This window comes from Coloeus monedula, assembly GCF_965178545.1.
Source record: "Coloeus monedula genome assembly, chromosome: Z".
NCBI classification, from domain to species: Eukaryota; Metazoa; Chordata; class Aves; order Passeriformes; family Corvidae; genus Coloeus; species Coloeus monedula.
Window position 1 is genome coordinate 9,256,935 of NC_138822.1, and position 21,692 is coordinate 9,278,626.

Consider the following 21,692-nt stretch of genomic DNA (forward strand, 5'->3'; position numbering starts at 1 on the left):
TCAGCTCATAATTCTCTGGCTGAACTGGTATTGTGACTGTGCCAACATTGAGCATGGCAATTCAAATCATGGCTAAAAAATGCCTACAAAGCTCATTGAGGCAATCTTAAATCAATATAAATGTGATCATTAAACTCTAAATGCAGGAACGAATAGAAAAAAACCTGCCACTTTCAGTTACAAATGACATACAAACACAATAGGGGAATTTGAAAATGAAGGTAATTTGTTTTACTTGAAAAGTTATTTTTAAGGAAGTTATAATGAAATCACTGAAGCCAGTGAAAAGGCATGTTGCTGGCCTCATGATTTATGTGGAAACTAACATTAACCAGGAACTAACAGACTACCCAGGCAGTGTTGGCTCTAGAATGGACTGACACGTCACCTGTTATTACCAGTTATTAGTAGCTTTTCACTTTTAGTTTTAAATTATACTTTTAATTTGGTCAAATCCTCACCAGGTGAGATCCCATCTTTTCTGACAGTAAGCTGCCTTTAAATTGTTACCTCCTAACTTCTCATATACAGCTAGAGCTACCTTGAAAACCAAGCTTTCTACAGTTATTGTGGTGACTAGAATACTTTTCAAAACCACAACTGAGTTTGTAGCAGTTTACCTCCTTTACCTACATTAATAAGAGAGAGCTGTGGAGGAAAAAACCTATTAGAAAACATGCATATACTGCAATATTCAGCTTGTGTTATTGGTCAAGAATCCTGAGAAAAAGTAGACCTTCTCATGTACAGGTAAACATAGTCTCTTATGTATGGCTATGCTTCTTCTGGCAAGCTCAGTATGCTTGGCACAGCTGGTCAAGTCATTTTATCCTCCCACAGCATACCCCAGATTAATGGGGTTGAATTTAAAACAGTTAATGCAATGCATGTTTGCCTACTACACAATAAGCAAAGAAAGATAAAATTGGCATTTCTGACCCCAGATCTAAAATGCTGAACTGTAAAAGAGAGCAGAAGTCATGGGAGGTTTCTTCACATGAACCCCCTCAAAAAGAGAGCCACATCACAGTAATAGGAATTGCCATAAACCCTGTAACGAAATAAAGGCAAGAATAGTTGGCTCACAGGATTAGTAATGAGCAACTGACTCTTTCATTAACTGGGCACTAACCCAAACATAGCCAAGGCTGGTAGCCACCAGGTTGGTTTAGCACTGCTGGACCTCCAGAGACAGCAGTATGACTGCTCGAATTGCCCCAGTCCTTGGAGCAGCTGCTCTGACTCACAGAGGTCAGCACTGCCAGCAACTCACAGGTGCACGCCTATGCTAGAAATAGCAATCCCATCCTGCAGCATTCAACATCACCAAGAAAATGTTCAGACTCAAAAGCAATACAGAAAAATAACAAAGGCCATGCAGCCCTATGTCAGCCCCCCCGTACTAGATCTGAGAATCACAAAGCAGTTAGTGTTGGACGAGACCTCCGGAGATCATCCCGTCCAACCCCCCTGCCAAGGCAGGGTCACCTAGAACAGGTGAACCAGGAACACGTGCAGGTGGGTTTGGAATGGCTCGGGACAGGGAGACTCCACGACCTCCTTGGGTAGCCTGTGCCAGTGCTCTGCCTGTGTAAAGAAGTTCTTTCTCACTTTGCGGGGAACTTCTTGGTGAAACTTCTGATTTAGTTTATGGCCGTTGTTCCGTGTCCTGTTGCTGGGCCTCGCTGAAAAGATTCGGGCACCTTGGTCTTGCCATCCACCTCTGAGGTATTTATATGCATTAATGAGATCCACTCTCAGTCTTCTCTTTTCCAGACTGAACGGGCCCAGCTCCCGCAGTCTCTTCTCAGAGATGCTCGGCAACAACGGCAATATCCAGCTACCCCCGACCCCCACCTCTGTGGATAAGGGGCTGCGCTCCCCTCAGCGGCCAACACCAAAGTTGGACGACACGGAGCCAGCCCTCTGCCGCGCCCACACCCCTCCCCGGCGGCCGGACCGGGCGGGCAGCACCGCTCTCGCCCGCCGCCTCAGCCCCACGCCTCCCTCGGCGGCCGAGGGGGCTGGACCCAAGGTCAGGCGGCGGCGGCGGCGGCGGCGGGCGGGGGCCGGGCCGGTAACGGATGTGCCCGCCCGCCCCGCCTCCTGCGCTGACAGAAAGGCGGCGGCGGCGGCTCTCGGTGCGCAGCGGCTGCCGCGCGCAGGCCGGTGCGGAGCAGCAGCGGCGCCTCCAGAGCCGCCCCAGAGCCCGCCCGCGGCAACCGCCGCCCTCGGGCCGCCCGTGCCCCCGCCTCGCTCCGCTCCGCCGCCGGCTCCTGCTCGGGCCGCCGCGCCCCCCGGGGATGGCGGTGCTGGCCCTGGCCTCGGAGGGGCTCGCCATCTTCGGGCTCATCCTCTTCGTCGTGCTCTGGCTCATGCACTTCATGTCCATCATCTACACGTAAGCGCCGGGGTGCGGGGGGGATGGCGCCGGCGTTGTTCCGTCGCCCACCCGCCATCGCGCCCGGGGCAGCGGGCCCCGTCCGCCGCGCCGCCTCCGCCCCGGGCCGGCGGCTCCTCTGCCCCTGGGTGTCAGCCCGGGGGTCCGCCTGCCTCCCTCCGGTGTGCCTCCCGCAGACCCACCCCAGCTGGGGTTCGGGCTGGCCGTGCTCAGGGCACAGCTGTGTCCCTGCCGTCGGTCTTCGGGTAAAAACTGCCCTCTGGGTTTCTGCCTTCTGCTCTGTGCCGTGATCTTTGCTCCTTTGCCTTTAGTGCTGCTGGGGGAGGCTTGGGGTTTGTTGTGTGCCTGTATACACCTGTAAAGCATGGCTTTCCCGGTGGTTGTGAGAGACCAGAGTACACAGGACTTACAAAATGTATAATGTTTGACTCTGCAACCGCTGTACGGCTGAACAACTGAAAGAACACAGTACTCTGTGCCAGCCATAAGCACACTTCTTTTTTGTATTGAGAAATAATGACAGTACTAGTAAAACAAGTATATATAGTGAGTCAGATCCTTCTTGGATAAGTCCAAGTAAAAATACCTTTAGAGTTTGTGAGCAGTGTTTGCATTTTAGTGACTGACAAGGCAGATAGAACCTGGCAGAGGAATTTTCTGTGGGTATGTGGGGAAAGGATTAAGAATGCATCTCTTTGTAGATAGTCGTTTTGCTCTCTTTAAGTAAAAGGCCCTCTTGCGTCACTACTAGGATTAGAAATACCTGATTTTCTGTTTGCTTTCCTTGTGCTTATCTCTTCTCCTTTCTTGCTGCTCTACTGCATCTGATAGGTACCTGTGATAAAGCTCACAGAATGGGTCAGGTTGGAAAGGACCACAGTAGATGACCTGGTCCATCCATCCGTGTTCATCCTAAAGCACATGGCAGAGGACTGTCCAGAGGGTTCCTGAATATCTCCAGTGAGGGAGACTCTGCAACCTCTCTGGGCAATCTGTTCCAGTGCTCAGTCACCTGCACAGTAAAGAAGTCCTTCCTCGTGTTCAGGTGGAACTTCTGTGCATCAGTTTCTGCCTTTTGTCCTATTTCTGGGCATCACTGAGAAGAGCCTGGCTCCATTCTCTTGACACCTCCCTTCAGATACTCATAGACACTGATGGGGTCCCCTTCTCAGTTGTCTCTTCTAAAGGCTGAACAGGCCCAACTCCCTCAGCCTTTCCTCATATGAAAGATGCTCCAGTCCCTTAATCATCTTCATAGTTCTCTGCTGGACACTCTCTTTTGTCTCTCTTTTACTGGGGAGCCCAGAACTGGACACAGCACTGCAGGTGAGGCTCACCAGGGCTGAGTAGAGGGGCAGGATCACCTCTCTTGCCCTGCTGGCCATGCTCCTCTTAACGCAGCCCAGGATGTCACTGGCCTTCTTGGCCACCAGGGCACACTGCTGGCTCATGGAGAGCTTGTTGTCCACCAGAGCTCCACAAGAGCTGCTTTCCAGCAGGTCACCCCCAGCCTGTGCTGGTGCCTGGGGTTGTTCCTCCCCAGGTGTAGGATCCTGCATTTGCCTTTGCTGAATTTCAGAAGGTTCCTCCCCGCCCATCTCTCCAGCCTGTCAACGTCCTTCTGAAGGGCTGCACAGTACCCTGGGGTATTGGCCAGTCATCCCAGCTTTGTGTTGTCAGTGACACTGCTGAGGAGGCCTCTGCCCCTTCATCCAAGTCACGGATGGATGAGTTAAACAAGACTGGGCCCAGTACTGAACCTTGGGAGACACCACTAGGAACAGGCCTCCAACTGGACCCTGATTATGACCTCTGGGATCCGCTGTTCAGCCAGTTCTCAATCCACCACTCTTCACTCATGCCGTCCACACTTCCTGAGTTGAATTCATGCATACTGAAGATTTGCTTCTTCTCTTGTTTTTATTTTTTATGTTTGTTTAAAATGTGAAATCACTTATAAGCTCTAGTAGTTTTATTCTCTTCTACTGTAGTTCAGTTACCCTTAGATCTTATATTCACTTGGATAATTAACTTCTTGAAAACTACCTGTGTGGGTTATCTTGGACACAAATGGCAGGATTTCAGTACTGGGGGACAGAAAGGGTGCTTAGTGGGGGAAGAGACTACTTTGGTCATGGCTGATTTTGGTCAGCTTTAAAGCTGATTAAAACAGTCCATTGCATGCTTAAATCTCAGCCTGTCAAGTGAGTGTGTGTGGTGCTACTGCTCATAAATCTTTCAAGAATAAGTGACAACTGTAATGGGCAGGAGACACAAATGGGGAAGACGTGCTAGAGGATGAACAGGAGGAAGGAGGATGAGATATGCGAAGAGATGTGAGAAGAAAGAGCAGGGAAGAGCTAGAGGGAAGAGTACACTTTTGGACAGTCAGTGCCACAAGAGCTATCCCCTCAAAGGGACTGCCTGCTGTGAAGGCAACAGTAGGACAGGGGCACTCCTGAGTGCACTCTGAGCTGCAGGTAAGGCACCGTTGAAGGGACCTGTGGGCAACCTGTGCTGGGGTAGAGACTCCCTGAGGGGCTGCAGTCCCATGGTTGACTCTTTCCTGAGGAGCCTGCAGCCTATGGCAGGCCCATACTGGGGCACAGACTCTGCCAAAGGGATTGCAATAAGTCACTCCTGAGCAATTACACCTGCTAGAGCAGAGTATCAGTTTAAGGCACAACGAGCAGTGGAGGAAAATGAGTAAGAAGTAAGGCATGGCAGAAAAACCATTATGTGCTGAACCTTGCCTCCTGTGTCATCTTGCTGAAGGGCTGGGGAGGGACCGGGTGTAAGGAGCAATGCAAATGAGTAATTCAAATTGGAGGGTGAGGGGGAAAATGTTTCTTTCTGAAGCAGAGCCTGGGGAAGGAGGGCGAAAGGCCCTTCCCTGAAGGTTAGGTTGTTTGTCTTTTTTGCCTCAATACCCAAGTGGATAATTAGTTGCCTGATAATTGCCAATAATTTAAAAAGAATTGCCTGAGTTGAGGCAATTTTGCCTGTGACAGTAATTGGAGGGGAATGCAGGCAACAGCTGGACCTGGTATGGCCTGCATCTAGAGTGTTTGCAGTGGTGTGAAATCTGGAAGGAGTTGTATTTTTTGTAAATGGGAATTTGTGTTACAAGTATATGTAAAAATTGTGTGTTAACAGGCAGAAAACTTAGCGGGGGGGGGGGGGGGCACTGGAGTGATCCAGTCTCAGCCTCTGAGGCCCCTGCAGAAAAGTCTGCTTCCAGCAGGGTTCTGGAATCTCCAACTCAGCAGGGCCAGAGTTGGAGCTGTCTTTGACAGAGTAATGGGCTGATGGCAACAGGGGTGTTTAGTGTTCAGTGCAGAGCAGTGGCCCATGGTTGGAGGTGAGCAGATGGTAGCACTGAGGTGACCAAATTGCAAATTGTTCTGGGTTCACAGGCTGTTGTGATGGAGGTGCCCTGGTTACAGTGATTCGGCAGATCTGAGGAAAAAGGACCGCAGCTCCCCATAGTGTGACCGCGCAGCTGCTCCTTGAAATGAAAATAAAGAAATGGTGGACACTAAAGCAGCCATCCCAGGGAACTGTCCTTGCAGTGACTGTGGTGGTGCTGGGAAACTGTAGCTGATGGCTAGAGAGGGCAGTGTGCCGGTGAGTTTGGAGCCTGTGCCACGTGTTAGCGTTGCCCTGTGCAAGGGAGGAGGGCTAGGGGGTTGTCTAATGGAGTTGTATGTGGAGGAGTGGCCTGGTCCTGCAAGCAGGATAGTAGAGGAGGTGATCAACTGTATTTGCTTTGAATGCTGGAGCATGTTTACGGGGAAAGGACCCCAGATAAAAGATGACTGTTGGTGTTATGCCCTGAGAACGCTGGTGGCTGGACGCTGTTACTAGTGCCCTTTGTCTCACAGAGACTAGTTTTATCCTGGATGGCAAACACAGTATGCTGCACCCTTTCCTAGACCCCTGAGGTATGAAGGGGTCTTCACTTATGGGCAGAAACTGCTTTTTTATGTCGGGGGGGGATGCAGTAATAGAATAGAATTAGGTGATACTTGGCATATACTGAATAATACATTGTTCCTGTTACAGGAAGTAAGAAAGATGAAACTAATTAGTCTTCCTGTTTTCTCTTTACAGACAGTATTGTTAGTTTAACTTTTTAAAAGTTGTTGAGGTACTGCTTGTACTCAGTCTGCACTGTGTCTAGCCATGCTCTGTTGCTGAACTGTAAGGTCTCCTCTGTGCCTCTAGAGTACTAAGATAATGTGACATATCAGTAAAGCTGTTGTGGACTAGACAGTCATCCTTCTGTGGTTTTCTATTGGTATTTAAAAAGTTTGATTTAGCAAAAGACTTAGAATGTGTGAATTAAGTAGGCAAAGGGAGTTATTCAAGAAAGTAAGCTTTTTTGTCTTGAAATGCTTTCAGCAGTTGTTAAGATTAAGGTCAAGACAATATTTCTTTTGCATTGGTTCATGCTGTAATTGCTTTCAAAGTTGTAGTAGTTGTAGCTCAAAGCTAAGGTGCTGTTCTTCCATACTGCATTTGCAAAATCTGGTTCTTGACACTTCTTCCCTCTAATTTCAATGGGTTTGAAACATTTTGGTTGGAAACATTTAGATTGGAAAAGACCTCCAAGATCATTGATTCCAATCTTTGACTGATCACCATCTTGTCAATTAAGCCTTAGCACCAAGTGCTATGTCCAGTCGTTTCTTGAATACCCCTGGGGAAGGTGACTCCACAGCCTCCCTGGGCAGTCCATTCCAATGCTTGACAGCCCCTTCTGTGAAGAAATTCTTCCTGATACCCAACCTGAACTTCCCCTGACAGAGCTTGAAGCCATGTCCACTTGTTCTGTCAGTAGTTGCCTAGAAGGAGACACTGACCCCCACCTGGCTACACCCTCCTTTCAGGGAGTTGTAGAGAGTGATAAGGACTCTCCCCTGAGCCTCCTTTTTTCTGGGCTGAACATCCCCATCTTCTTCACTGCTTCTCACAGGACTTACTCTCTAGACCCTTCTTCAGCTTCATTGCCCTTCTCTAGACATGCTCCAGCACCTCAATGTCTTCCTTGTTGTGAGGGGCCCAAAACTGAATACAGGATTCACTGGTGTGGCCACCAGTGCCAAGTGAAGAGAGGGACAGTCACTCCCCTGGTCCTGCTGGCCACACTGTTGCTGCTATAAGCCAGGATTCCGTTGGCTTTCTTGGCCTCCTGGACACATGGCTGGCTCATGTTCAGGCAGGTGTTGATCAGGACCTCCAGGTCCTTTTCTACTGGGCGGCTTTCCAGCTACTCTGCCCCCAGCTTGTAGCACTGGATGGGGTTGTTGTGGCCAAAGTGCAGGACCCAGCAGTTCACCTTGTTGAACCACTGTCATGGCTTAAATGCAGATAGCAATTAAGCACCCACAGCAGCTCACTCACACCCCTGCACCACCTCCACCCTAGTGGAACACCACTTAACAACTGGTCCTGGCCTATCGATCCTGATCCCTCTCCAGAGTCTTCCTACCCTCCAGCAAATCAGTATTCCTGGCCAATTTAGTGTCATTATGAATGTACGGTGCACTTGATCCTGTTGTCTGGGTCCCCAATAAAGATATTAAAGACATTAGATAATGTTTGGTAATTCTTTTAAGCTATTTATTTGTCTTTCCATTTGTATTTATCTGGTCAAAAAACCTGAACTCATGTGAAGTCATGTTCTGGCTTTGAGTCTTCATTGTTCTTGTCCCAGTTGTCAGTGGCAATTCTAATTATAGCACTTGATGGAAATCACTTTAAGGCAGCCACAGTAAGTTGATATTGAGGTTGCTCATTGTCTTGGTTCCCAGGTGTAAGTGGGAAGGGTACTGCGTGTCACTTAATTGATAAACATACTGCTGTTTTTAGACAAATTCTTTTTAAAAGCTTTTAGTTACAGTAGTCAATGAAGAAATAATGAATTCTGCATTTATGTGGCATTTGGGTGTAACTGGGCCTTGTCTGCTGAGTGAAAATCAAGACTTTTCATAAATGTATACATGTAATAAAAAACCCAGACGAAACTAGAAGTAATTAATAGCCTTATTGTAGTGTTTGTGGGCTCAAGGAGGAAATCCAGTTTGCACAGATGCATTAAACTCAAGTTTCCAGAGGTACTTCTGCAACATTGAAGAACTTCTTAAACATGGCTTCTAAACCTAAACAAAAACTTCCACATATATGATGTTTAACTTCTGCCTTTTTTATGTGAAGTAATTTTGATATTTTGGTTAATAATCTCTTATTGCATAGTAATTGTGACACTGAATTCTTAAGAAAATAACAGTTTTATGTCTCTTTATTTCTCTGTTTGTTTGTCTTGTCAACCCTTGTTTTTTTTCCTCATTGACCCTCTCTTGCTGCTCAGTCTTTAATTTGTGTCCAGGTTTATCCTGCTCTAATCTCTCTTTCTCACTGTCATCTCATTTTTGCCTTTTTGTTTGTTGGTGGGACTCTCTCCTTTTTTGGACTTTCTTAGGTTTTCCAGTGTCTGGCAATAGCTTGGGTAGGGTACCTGTTAAGAGCAGCAGTAGTTACTCAATTAGCCATCATCAAGTTGCATTTTTTTTGGTTTGTGGAACTGCTGCAGACACATCCTGTTGCAGATAGGAGCCAGGTAGATTGTAGTGTATACTAATTTAAAAGGCAATGTTTAGAGAACTCTCCTGTTACTATCAAGTGTTACCAAGCATAAGTGAACAAACATTTTGGTAGACTCTGATGGAGATAATCCAAATACTCCTTTATGAGATGAGAGATAGCCTTGCCTCCTGTTGATAACCAAACCTGGAGAACTGCAAAGAGTGATTGTAGTAGAGCTTCTGTAGGAAGTGGTGGGAAGATGTCTAGCACATGCAGAATGCCGTGTCTGTTCTTGGATATGTGACTTAAAGGAGCCTTTATTCAACTTGAACAACTTACACTTAAGTGTTTTATGCAGGTTGTCTACCTCAAGGTAAATAGTTTTTCCAGTTATGTAGCTGATGACAAGGATGATGTAAAGTGTTGGTGACTAACAACAGATTGTTGTCTGTGATCTTGAATGTGTGCAACAGGGAACGGAGCAAATTCACGATCTGATTAGCAGTGTCTTTTTGCAAAAGTTCTTCAAGGGTTAAAAGCAAGCAAAAGAAATACTTAGGTGTTTGACCATAAACTGGGACATTGGAGAGGCATGAAAAGTTGGAAAGTTATCTGAGGCTTCTGTTTCGTCTGAGGTGACGTTTAATCTTCCTGCTTTTTCCCTCCATAACCTTGTCTCCCATAATCTGTGCATTGATGATAGGCCCTGCTTTATGCAGAAACCCGAAGGTGTTTGCCGCCAGTGTTACATGCGTGCAACTTTGTTGTATGGGTTGTATGGATTTTCAGCAAATGGAGAACAACATTGTAGCAGAGGCAAATCTGAAAGAGAGCAAGGCGAAGATTGGAAGTCAAGTGGTTACTGGGGAGGAAGACAGGAAAATGATAGGGTGTGGGAATGCAGAGGTCACAATAAACAGAATATCCTGAGCTGGAAGGGACTCACAAGGATCATAGAAGTCCAGCTCCTGTCCCTGCACAGGACATCCCCAAGAGTCACACCATGTGCCTGAGAGTGTTGTCCAAACACTTCCTTAACTCTGGCAGACTTCATGCTTTGACTGCTTCCTTGTGGGAGAACATTTTTCTAGTATCCAGCCTGTGTTCCTTGACCTTCAGGCCATTGCCTTGGGCCCTGTTACTGCTCACCACAGAGATGAGATCAGTGCCTGCCCTTTCTCTTCCCTCATGAGGAAGTTGTAATTTTAATGAGGTCTCCCCTCAGTCTCCTCCAGGCTGAACAGACCAAGTGACCTCAGCAGCTCCTCATAAGGCTTCCCTACAGAATCGTCACCATCCTGGTGGCCCTCCTTTAGACAATCTCTAGTAGCTTTGTATCTTTTTTTTTTCTGTATGCTTGTGCCCAAAACTGCAGACAGTACTTGAGGGGAGGCTGAACCAGTGCAGAGCAGAGTGGGACAATCTCCTCTAACAACTTGGAGTCAGAGGTGAAAGCCATTTTTTTCAACACTGTGAAGGAAATTGGAGTGCTTTAGGCTGGAAATGCCAGTTGAGGGTTCAGTTCCATCCCCTGCTTGAAGCTGAAACAAATTTTCACAGTTTGCTGTATGCACACAGTGCATTGATATGATAATATTAGTTTGAGATAGAAGATGGAAACTATTGAAGGAATGCTAAGTTTGAGATGCACAAAATCATCAGGTGTTAATAATTTCTGGGACCAGTTGTGTTTGACATCTTATTAATGACATGGAGTATATGACATTATCAGCAAGTTTGCTGATGGTACAGAACAGGAGAGAGTGGCTAATAGACCAGATAAGTTCAGAGGGACCCAGACAAGCTGGAGAGATGGTCTGACAAGATATGAAGCTCAACCCAGGAAAATGCCGTGTCCTGCACCTGGCAGAAATAACTCTGTGCATCAGTACAGGCTAGAGACTGACAGGCTTGACTGCAGCTTGGCAGGAAGAGACCTGTGAGTGCTGATTGGTGCCAATCAGCCAATCAAACATCACTTTGATTATGAACAGCAACATGCTTTTGGCAGAGAAAGCCATTGCTGCATTGTTAGCAGGTTGAGGAAGGTGATCCTTCTGTTGTACACAGCACCAGAAGGGCTGTCTGGAGTGCAGAGCACAGTTTTGGTCTCTCCAGTATGAGTCATGGGTATGCTGGCACAATTCTGGCTTAGGGCTACAGAGGTGATGGTGGGACTGCAGCATCTGACACACCAGGAGGGGCTGAGAGCTGGAACTCTGCCTGGAGAACGCTTGGAGGGATCCTGTTAATGTGTGTGAATACCTGATTGTTTGGAGGAATGAAGGATGTGAGGTCCAAGACTCATCTCAGTGGTGCCTAGTGACAAGATTAAAAGCAACAAGGGCAAATTCAAGTGAAAGACTGTTATTTCAAAGCAAAGGAGACACTCATGGCTGAGCATTGAAACAGGCGTTCCAGAGAGTTTGTGGAGGCTCCGTCCTTGGAGACAGGAAAAACTGGCTGGTCCTTAGCAACCTAATCTAGTTACCCCAGTTAGAGCCAGGCACTTGGATTAGCTGACCTCCAGAGGTGCCTTCCAGCCTCTGCTGTATGGTGATTTTTTTGTGAAAGATGACATTGAGGCAGCTATCCTGGACTATTATGGAGCAGTAGACTAAGAAGGAGGTTGTGTGGAGGCTGTAAGTTTTGTGTGTTGCTTATTTTAAACAAGTTGAAGTTTACCTGACACCAAGTAATAATAAGGCTTAAATTTAGGTAATCCTTAGGGGAAGACATATCTGAAAAAAAACAGGAGTTAGTTTTTTCATATACTGAAATTGTGGATAAGTTTCTGTATTGCAAGCTTGATAAACGGGGAAAGCTAAACAGTGCAGGACCAGAAATCTGAGAGTGGTAACAATGTGGGAGAAAACCAATAATGTTGAAGGCAATTAGGGCATGCCAATTTTTTAGTAATGAGAGTCAGGAGGATAAGACACAGACTATAAACTTTGGGGTAGACATTATGGTAGTAGTGGCCCTGAATGATTTACCAGAATGCAAGAAACCTAAGCCTAGATTAAAGACTGTCTAGTGTTCGTTTAAAGGAGAGGAATTATGGCAGTCTGGATGGTGTTTGTTTCTCAACTTATGTTGAGAAGAGGGAAGATAGTACAATAGACATGTTTTGATTTTAAAGTCCACTTGTCACATGTCTTGGGAGTGGTTTGTATGGAAGGGGAAGATAGAAGGCTGTAAGATTTGGAGTATGTAATATGGAAATGAAATGGGTTGGATTAGTGGAGCTGTTACAGGGCAAAAAAGCATCCAGCTTTGTATGTGAGCTGGAGTGGAAGAAGCTGAATAGTGGGATGAGGAAAATTATAATCTTTCTGTCAGCTTTTGTCAGGATATGAAGATTTCGAAGAAGTTTAAAGAAGTTGATGCTTTACATGAACTGTTTCCATAAAAGCATGGCTTTTGATTATGGTGGATGAGTAGCATGGTAGATGATAAATTACTCTAAAAATTGGAATCTGAAATTTCTGGCTATATGCTGAGCATATTACTAGTTTTACTATTTTACCAGAGCACCCTTCAGTATGTGTGTCCATCACTCATGAGAATTGCGTAATGCTAAATAGTGGTGTCAGAGTTCACTAGGATTTTTAAATAGTTTTTTAACTGAAATAAAATACTGTAGTTTTGACACATTTAATATTGGTTTTACATTTACTGAAGACTGTGGTTTAAAAGAAAGTATTAATTACTTTATTGTGAGATATGTTTTCCTAGAGACTAAGAAAAGATTTTTATTTTGCTAATTGCAAGGTGACTAATTTTGTATTTTCTTAAATACATTACTTTTAATAGTGGGTGATGAGGACCTATGCAAGACTATATCTTCTCATAATTGGCCTGGGTGAATTCATACCCTGAATCAATTTATTCCAGTTTCAGCATGTATAAAGTAAGTCTTACACCGTCCTTTGGACAGCTAGGGTAAAAAGCATTCTTACAAGAGTAAACAAAGATAGAAAATTGAAGGGGTGCATTGTACTAAGTGAAAGATTAGGACTGTCTTGCCAGTGCTACTTGCAACACTTTGCTGAAGATTTGTTTTATTTCTTGCAGCTGTTTTTTGAACAGCTGGTGGGTGCTTCTATTGGACCAATCTTTTTTCATTAAACCAGCAGGATAACTAACAACTGATATCTTTGCCAGTTTGTGCTGCTAGCTGGTTTGGTCTGGTTTAGACCACTTGAGCTCTGCTCTTTAGAAATAACTGTTTGTAAACCAAAGACTGTTTTGTTTTCTTCCCCCTCTCTTGGTAGGGCTCATCTTGGATTTGTTAACAATTTGAGTCCACGAGAAGGAATCTGTGAATGAAGTTAACCATTCACTTTTATGTCGTTTATGTCATTTGCAGCCGTCCTATTCTTATTAAGCACTTGTCTTGATCTTGATTCAATTTGCCTGTGTGGTAATGATTTCCCAGACAACTGCTGCTTTGCTTTAATAATGGGTAGTGTGCTACACCTTATTTCTGCTTATTTTATGAAGCAGAAGTATCATTTGTCTGGTCATAAACACATGTTAAAATATTCAAGCTGATGAAAATCAGATATTGGTCAATGTACTGAGCTGTTATGGAGAAGATATCCCAAATGCTTTATACTGAAATACTTTGAGCTAAAAATTGAGTTAAAATTGAGTTCAAAATTGTTACTTCACATTTCCTTTTAAGCATTTTTAAGAGGTGATACATATGTTTTATACCTGCATTTCCAAGGAGATTCTTTCGTGTGGTTTGTATTGTGGTGAGGGCAGTATTTTTTTGACAGTATGAACCAAGTATTGTGGGTTTTTGTAGATATAAGGTAAAATTTGATAAGTTGGTTTTTCTGGTTCTTATTTGTTGGAAATGTAAAAAAAAATTTAAAATTGCTCTTCTGAAATGCAGTCAAACATGATGTTGAGTGTAGAAGTGTTAAATTTTAACTTAGCATTTTCTTTCAAAGCGTTTTTGTTTTTATGTAATTGCTTCCTTCAGTTTCTGGTGTTTCATAAAGGACACTTATTCAAGCTTTCCAAGGTATTTGCAGCATGAGAGCAGTGACCCTCTTACTGACAATTGTGTAGTCCAGACAAGGTTTACAGCTTTTTTATTACCCCAGCTGTGGGTAATATGGCCCCAGACTGTGTGTTCAAGCTTGTGTGAATTGGTGTTGGAGTGTCTTTTTCAGTACAAAACAGTATGCTGTTTTGTACTCTGGAAACACTTGTTCCTGAATTAATGGAATATAAATCAGCCTGTCATACACTGAAAATAAAGAAAAAATGTTGGCATGTATGGTTTGTTAATATAGTTTCTGATTAGCCATTAACATAATTCTGTTACTGGCAGTTAACTGTTTTGAAAGTTTTAAGGGAGAAGAAACTGGAAAAAGCAGCACAGGAGGAGCAGCCTGGGGTCTGTAGGATGCACATTATGTAATGTTTAGCAAATAATGTTGTCATTTAAACTTGTGCCTTATGAAATAATTGAGGCTGAGCTAGTTTAATCTTAACAGATTTTCAAAAAAAAGTCAGAAAACTGCATAGAATAGTCTCACAATGAAATTGTTCTAAAGTTTTGTGTTTTAGAAGCTCCCACACTTAATATTGATGGGTTGATCCTATACTAAAAGCTCTCTGCTGTGGTTGGTTTATCTGGCCCAGAGTTATGGCCATCCCCTGGAGATGCTTTCGTAAACAAAACGCATATTATGCTGGACGCAGCAGTTCTCTAAAGCTGCATAATGTTTGTTGCAAGGAGTGCCAAAAACATTTCTGTTTCTATGCCTTAGTGAATCTTGATTTGATGCTCAGGGGGATAATCCAAATCCCCTCCTACTGCTATGCCTTTCTAAACATTTCTGCCATTCTAATCTGCCCTTAGTGAGCATGTGGCTATTTGGTGACTCAGATCAGCAAGCGAGTTTTTTCTGTGGAGTAGTTCCCTGTTTGATCAGCAGGCTGATCCAATTTGTCTTGTGGTGCTGACTGTTTTATAGCCACAAGTGGGCTTGAGGGTGTGGGAAAGCAGAAACAGGGAATAAATTGCTATTTTGATGGCAGACTGCAGATAGACTACAAGGAAAAACGTGTTTATTTTAATTCTTAGTGTGATGCAGCAATGGATGTGTTATAGGCGACTTGCTGTGTCTCTGTTAAGTCCACTTCATTTCAGCTTGCTGAATTGTAAACTGTCAAAGACTTCCTCAGTAAAAGGGTTCCTGTTGCTTCAGGTTCAGCCACAGCCTGTTGTATGGAAGCCTGTTTGTTTCTTCATTTATCCTGGGGGAGTGGGAGGGGAGTAGGAGAGAACATGTTTGCTGGCTTAAAGTTGAGGTCTCTAGTGTGTGCTCTTTCTTACTCCTGAAAGATAAGGTCGGGGGGTTTTTTCTACTTAAAACTGTAAAAAGTATTTGAAAGCATTTTTAGTTCCCCTTGTCTCTCCCCCATTGCCCTGTTTTAGAAAAGACTGTATCAAGTTATGGATTGCATCTGCTGAACATGACTTCATGGTAATATTTGGAAAACGTTGGTTGAAGAATTTCAGTAGTGGATGGAGTTTTTAAATTTGAAATGGCAAGTAGCACAAGATGGGACTTTTACTGTTCTACATGATATGATTTTTTTTTTTTTTGACCTTATTCTTAGCCACTGGTTGGACTATGCCTTTCCAAAACTGCAAAAGCAAATTGGTGTTTGGTGTTCTTTTGTTTTGTTTTTTGGTTGTTTTGTTTTTTTTTTTTTTTAAGTTTTGACTTTTGGTGCTTTTGAGCTTGTTTTAGGTTTACTGGGATTTTTTTTAATCATTTCTCTTCTCCACTACCCATTGTGATTTCAGTGCATTACACTGACAGGTCCTTTTCATTTTGTCTGTGGAGGTATGGGAAGTATAGGGAGAAAATACGTACACTCAGTACACTCAGCTGGCATGTGATGAAGCACAATAGTAGCATGCTTTTCAACATAAACTCCTAGTATGCAAAAAAGCAGCGTTGCATTTTTTGTTTTCAGTGGTTTTGAGGCATGCACAAACCTGTGACTGTTCCTCTGCTGGCAGACAGCTGAGAAGTCTCTCCTACAAAGTGCACACCTTGATCATACCTACCATGTTCTTCTTTCAAACTCATCTACTTCCTCCTGTCTCTGAACATTTTATCAAGGCCAAGTAACGTGTTAAATGTTTTTAATTACGTTAGGGTTTCCCCTTGAGTCCTTTCCTGTTGTCCACAGCTGTGTGTTTCTGCTCCTCCCTATTGTGGGATCTGACAGTTGTGTTACTATTACGTTGGTGAGTGGGTGGATGGACTTGCCATGTGTCCATATGGCTGTTGAATTGGATGTGAGCAGGTGACAGAAGTGGAGGATGGGAAAGAATGCCTCTCTGAGAGCAATGACTGACTGGTGCAATGGGTTGATCAGGCCAGCAGCTAAGTGAGGGTGCCTGGCACTAGCCTATTTTTATAGGCTGATGTCTTCCTTTCAGTCAAGAGAGGTGGAAGAGTGCTGTGCCTTAAGTATTACTTCAAGAGTCTCTTGTGAGCACTGGCAGTGTTTTCTCTTACTAATTAACTCAAGTTAGCTGCTTCTGGCAGATAAGGAGCAACCTATAAGGGAGTGAATGCTGTGAAGGAAAAGTGTGACGCAGAGTTGGTTGTGCAGTAGCTTTTAGGCACCTGACCCAAATCAATGGTCAGCTCATCTCAGCTCTTCTGGAAGCCCACTGAAGCATAGAGGGAAGGAGACCCTATTCCTACTCTTCTCCTGTGGCCTTGGCAGCACATTCAGAGCCTTCTTGAACATGCTCTGGAGTTCTGTGCAGCCTTCCGTAAGATGCCTGAACTCTAATTTGGCAGAAGACAATCTGATGTGGAAGAAAACAAAAGGCAGATTTAACTTTCAGTTGAGTGAGTGATTTGAAGGAGGATTGTATGGACATCAATACTAGCATGATGTCTTGTTTGGTTGGTATTGATGGCAGCACAGGAGGGGGATTACTGGGGGACCTTTGCTGCCTGTGAAGCTGCATGATCATCTTGCTACATCCTTTCAAGCTTACTAGGTTAAAGTGATGAAATCCTAACATTACATGTTGAGTAATAGTTAGGTGGTGGCTTATGTATCTCAGCTAGTTCACTGTGGGATCAGACAAATGCCAGCACAGGACATCCCAGAAAGAGAGGAGGAAAGAGGGAGTGCCTCTGAGCAGTAGCCTGCAGTTAAACTGCTTCAGCTACATTATAAAACTCCTCTCAAGGGGAAGAAAGGTTGAAAACAAGATCAAAGTGTTTAATTCTTGCTTTAAGAAAAATTCCCTCAATTTACTAGGAGACCAGTGGCCACAGGTCATTCCTGGTTTTCTGTTTGATCTGTCTTTCAGTTTTCAAATCTCTCTGACATCTAGGAGGTCCCTAAAAAGGAGTAATAGTGTAGTAGACCTCCACGGTAATACAACAGTAGTATTACGGTGTGCTTAAATCTGGGCAGAGAAGTAGAAGAAACAAGTACTTGATAATAGTGTGTTATTCACCTTTACTTGTATCATTGCAGAGTATTCTTGTGTTTCTCTGCCTCCATGTTTTGCTTCCTGATGGTGTCTACTAGAGCTGTGGCAATGATTTCTTGTACATATCCCATCCCTCCCACCGTCACATGCAGACAAAAACCTGCACATACATATTTATTATACAAAATGTAATTATATTTGTAAATATTTATTATATGATATTATATATAGAAAAAATCTTAGTCACATAGGAAAATACAGAATTGTACACTAGTTTAGGTTGGAAAAGCTCTCAAAGATCATCAAGTCCAACTGTCAACTGAACACTGAACCATGTCCGTGAGAACCACATCTACACATCTTTTAACTATCACCAGGTTTGGTGATTCCACCACTTCCTTGGACAACCCATTCCAATGCTTGCTAAGCCTTTTGGTGGAGAATTTTTTCTAATATTCAACCTAAACTTCCCTGGTGCTGCAACTTGAGGCCCTTCTTCTTGTCTTGCCACTTGTTATTGGGACCGGAGACTGACCCCTGCCCCACCACAGTCTCTTTTCAGGGAGTTGTAGAGTGTGATAAGGTCACCTCTAAACCTCTTTTTCTCCAGGATGAGCACCCTCAGCTCCCTCAGTCTCTTCTCATCAGACTTGTGTTCCAAACCCTTCTGTAGCTCTGTTGCCCTTCTCTGGACACACTCCAGCACTTCAGCATTCTTGTAGTGAGGGGCCCAAAACTGAACACAGGACTCGAGGCGTGGCCTCAACAGTGCCCAGTACAGGGGAGTGGTCATTGTCCTGGTCTGCTGGCCATGCTGTTGCTGATACAGGCCAGGATGCCATTGGCCCCCTTGGCCACCTTGGACACATGGCTGGCTCATGTTCAGGCACTCCCAGGTCCTTTACCTCTGGGTTGATTTCCAGCCACTCCTTCCCCAGTCTGCAGCTCTGGATGGGGTTGCTGGGACCCAAGTGCAGGATCTGGCCCCTGGCCTTATTTAACCTCACACAAGTGGCCTTGGCCCATGGATCCAGGCTGTCCACATCCCTCTGCAGAGCCTTCCTGCCCTCCAGCAGATCAACTTGGTGCCATCTGCAAACTGACAGTGCACTTGGTCTTGTGACCATTGATAAAGATATTAAGCAGGACTGGACCCACTACTAACCCCTGGAGAATGCTGCTGCTGACTGGACACTAATTGGATTTAACTCCATTCCTCATCACTCTCTGGGTCCAGCCAGCCAGTTCTTAACCCAGCGAAGACTGCAGCTGTCCAAGACATGGGGAGCCAGTTTCTTCAGGAGAACACCATGGGAAATGGTGTCAAAGGCTTTACTGAAGTCCAGGTAGACAATACCTGTAGCCTTTCCGTCATCTACCAACTGGGTCACATTGTCATAGAAGGTGATCAGGTTGGTCAAGCAGGACCTGCCTTTCCTAAACCCATGCTGATCCCCAGGTTGTCCTGTACATGCCATATGATGACACTCAAGATGATCTGCATCAGGACCTTCCCCAACACCAAGGTCAGGCTGTTAGGCCTGTAGTTATTTCCCCAGATCCTCCTTCCAACCCTTCTTGCAGATGGCTGTCATGCTGGCTAGCCTCCGGTGAGCTGGGACTTCCCTCATTAGCCAGGACTGCTGGTAAGTGGTTGAAAGAGGCTTGCTGAGCACTTCTGTGAGCTCCCTCAGTAGCCTTGTGTGGATCCTGTCCAGCCCCAGACATTCGTTAGTAAATTTGCAGATGACACTAAGCTAGGAGCATGTGTCAATCTGTTGGAAGGTGGGAGGGCTCTGAAAAGAGACCTGGAATGGTTGGATAGATGGGCAGAGTCCAATAAGATGAAGTTTAACAAGTCCAAGTGCCAAGTCCTGCATTTTGGCCGCAATAGCCCCCTGCAATGCTATAGGTTGGGGACAGTGGCTGGACAGTGCCCAGGCGGAAAGGGACCTGGGGGTACTGATTGACAGCCAACTGAACATGAAGCAGCAGTGTGCCCTGGTGGCCAAGAAGGCCAATGGCCTGTATCAGGAATAGTGTGGCCAGCAGAAGCAGGGAGGTCATTCTTCCCCCGTACTCAGCACTGGTGAGGCCACACCTTGAGCACTGTGTCCGGTTCTGGGCTCCTCAGTTCAGGAAAGAAATTGAGGCACTTGAATGCATCCAGAGGAGGGCAACAAGCGTGGTGAGGGGCTTGGAACACAAGCCCTATGAGGAACGACTGCGGGAGCTGGGTTTGTTTAGTCTGGAGAAAAGGAGACTCAGAGGTGACCTTATTGCTCTCTACAACTTCCTGCAGGATTGTTGTAGTCAGGTGGGGGTTGGTCTCTTTCACCAGGTGGCAACTGACAGAACGAGAGGGCACAGTCTCAAGCTGCACCAAGGGAAATATAGGTTGGATATTGGGAAAAAGTTTTTTACTGAAAGAGTGATAAAGTGATGGAATGGACTGCCTGGGGAGGTGGTGGAGTCACCATCTCTGGATGTGCTTAAAAAAAGCGCATGCTATGATCTAGTTGAGGTGCTAGGGCATGGGTTGGACTCGATCTTGAAGGTTTCTTCCAATGCAGACATTCTGTGAATTTGTATATCTAAGTGGTGTAGCAGGTCACACATCATTTTGTCCCAGGTTATGGCGCCTTCATTCTGCTGTCTGTTTTTTTCTTCCCACTCAGGGGCCTTGTTACCTGGAGAACAACTGGTCTTACTGTTAGAAACTGAAACAAGTAAGACAGTATCTCAGGCTTTCCATATAATTTCTATGTTTCCCTCTGCATCCAATAAAGGATGGAGGTTCTCCTTAGCTCTCCTCTTGTTGTGAATGTACTTAGATATACATTTTTATTGTCTTCAATGGCAGTAGCAAGATCAAGTTCTTCAAGTTGTGTTTTGGCCCATCTACTTTTCTCCCTCCATAACTTCATGACACCAGAGCTGCCTGCATCTTCTCTCAAAGGTCATAAACTCTCCTTTTCATTCTGAGTTCCGGCCAAAACTCATTCTTTAGCCAGGTCACTCATCTTCCCTGCCTTGTCTTTTGGCACATGGGGATGGCCTGCTGGCTGTGCCTTTAGGATTTCCTTCTTGAAAAATGTCAGGGTAACCTCCCAAAGGTACTTTGTCAAATAGTCTCCTAAACAGGCCAAAGTCTGCCCTCGGGAAGTCCTAGGTGGCAGTTCTGATGACCTTTTGTACTTTTCCAAGAACTGGAATCTCCATTATCTTGTGATTGCTAAGCCCCAGACAGCCTCCAACCATCCCATCACCCACCAGTCCTCAGATAACAAACAAAAGGTCCAGTGGGTGCCCCCCCTAATGGGCTCACTCAGCTTCCTGATACAATCAGTATCTTCCACACACTCCAGGAACCTCCTAGACTGCTTCTTCTCTGCTGTATTGTATTTCCAGCAGACATCTGTTAAATTGAAGTCCCCTGTGAGAAAAAGGGCTAATGATTGAGACTTCTCCCAGCTGCTTGCAGAATACTTCATCTGTCTCTTTTTCCTGGTTGTGTGGTCTATAACTCCCACCAGGGTTTCTGCCCTTTTGGCCTATTACCCTGATTCCTGCCCATAAACACTTAACCCTATCATCACCATCATTAAACTCTAGACGACCAAAATAGTCTCTAACATGCTGGCTACCCCACCATCTCTCTTTCCCTGCTTATCCCTTTTGAAGAGTTTATAGCCATCCATTGTAGCACTTGAGTTGTGCCAGTCATCCCACCCTGCTTCCATGGTGATAGCTAATCATAGTTTTCAAGCTACACAATGGCTCCCAGCTCCTGCTGTTTGTGGCCTATACTGCATACATTGTTGTAGATGCACTTCAGCTGGGCAATTAATCCTGCCACTTTTTTTGGAGTGAGATTTTCCTATGTGACAGTTTTCAAACACTTCTGTAGTTTCTAGGACACCAGTAACCCTTGTGTCTTTGCTGCAACATAGATCTCAATCCCCTGCCTCCACTGAGATGGCAGACTGAAGGACCTCACTAGCACACTGTTCCTTAAATACTGACAGGCTGTCCCCAAGCTAATTTCTAGCATGTCTGATTTTTATCCCTTCCCCTTTAAATCTAGTTCAAAGCTGTTACAATGGGCCCTGCTAACACCTATGCAAAAATCCTTTCCCCCCTCTTTGAGACAGGTATACCCCATCAGTTGCCAGCAGGACATGGTGTTAAGAAACCCAA

At 45.0% G+C, this 21,692-nt stretch overlaps 1 protein-coding gene across 1 annotated transcript in view; it reads left to right on the plus strand.

Annotated features, from left to right (window-relative positions):
- Nucleotides 1–2,184: 2,184 nt before the first annotated feature.
- Nucleotides 2,185–21,692, plus strand: part of UGCG (UDP-glucose ceramide glucosyltransferase) — a 35,122-nt gene continuing 15,614 nt past the window's right edge. Inside the window, exon 1 of the mRNA XM_082301554.1 lies at nucleotides 2,185–2,401. Within this exon, the coding sequence (XP_082157680.1) occupies nucleotides 2,304–2,401 (98 nt within the window). The 5' untranslated portion in view covers nucleotides 2,185–2,303. The remainder of the gene's footprint in view (nucleotides 2,402–21,692) is intronic.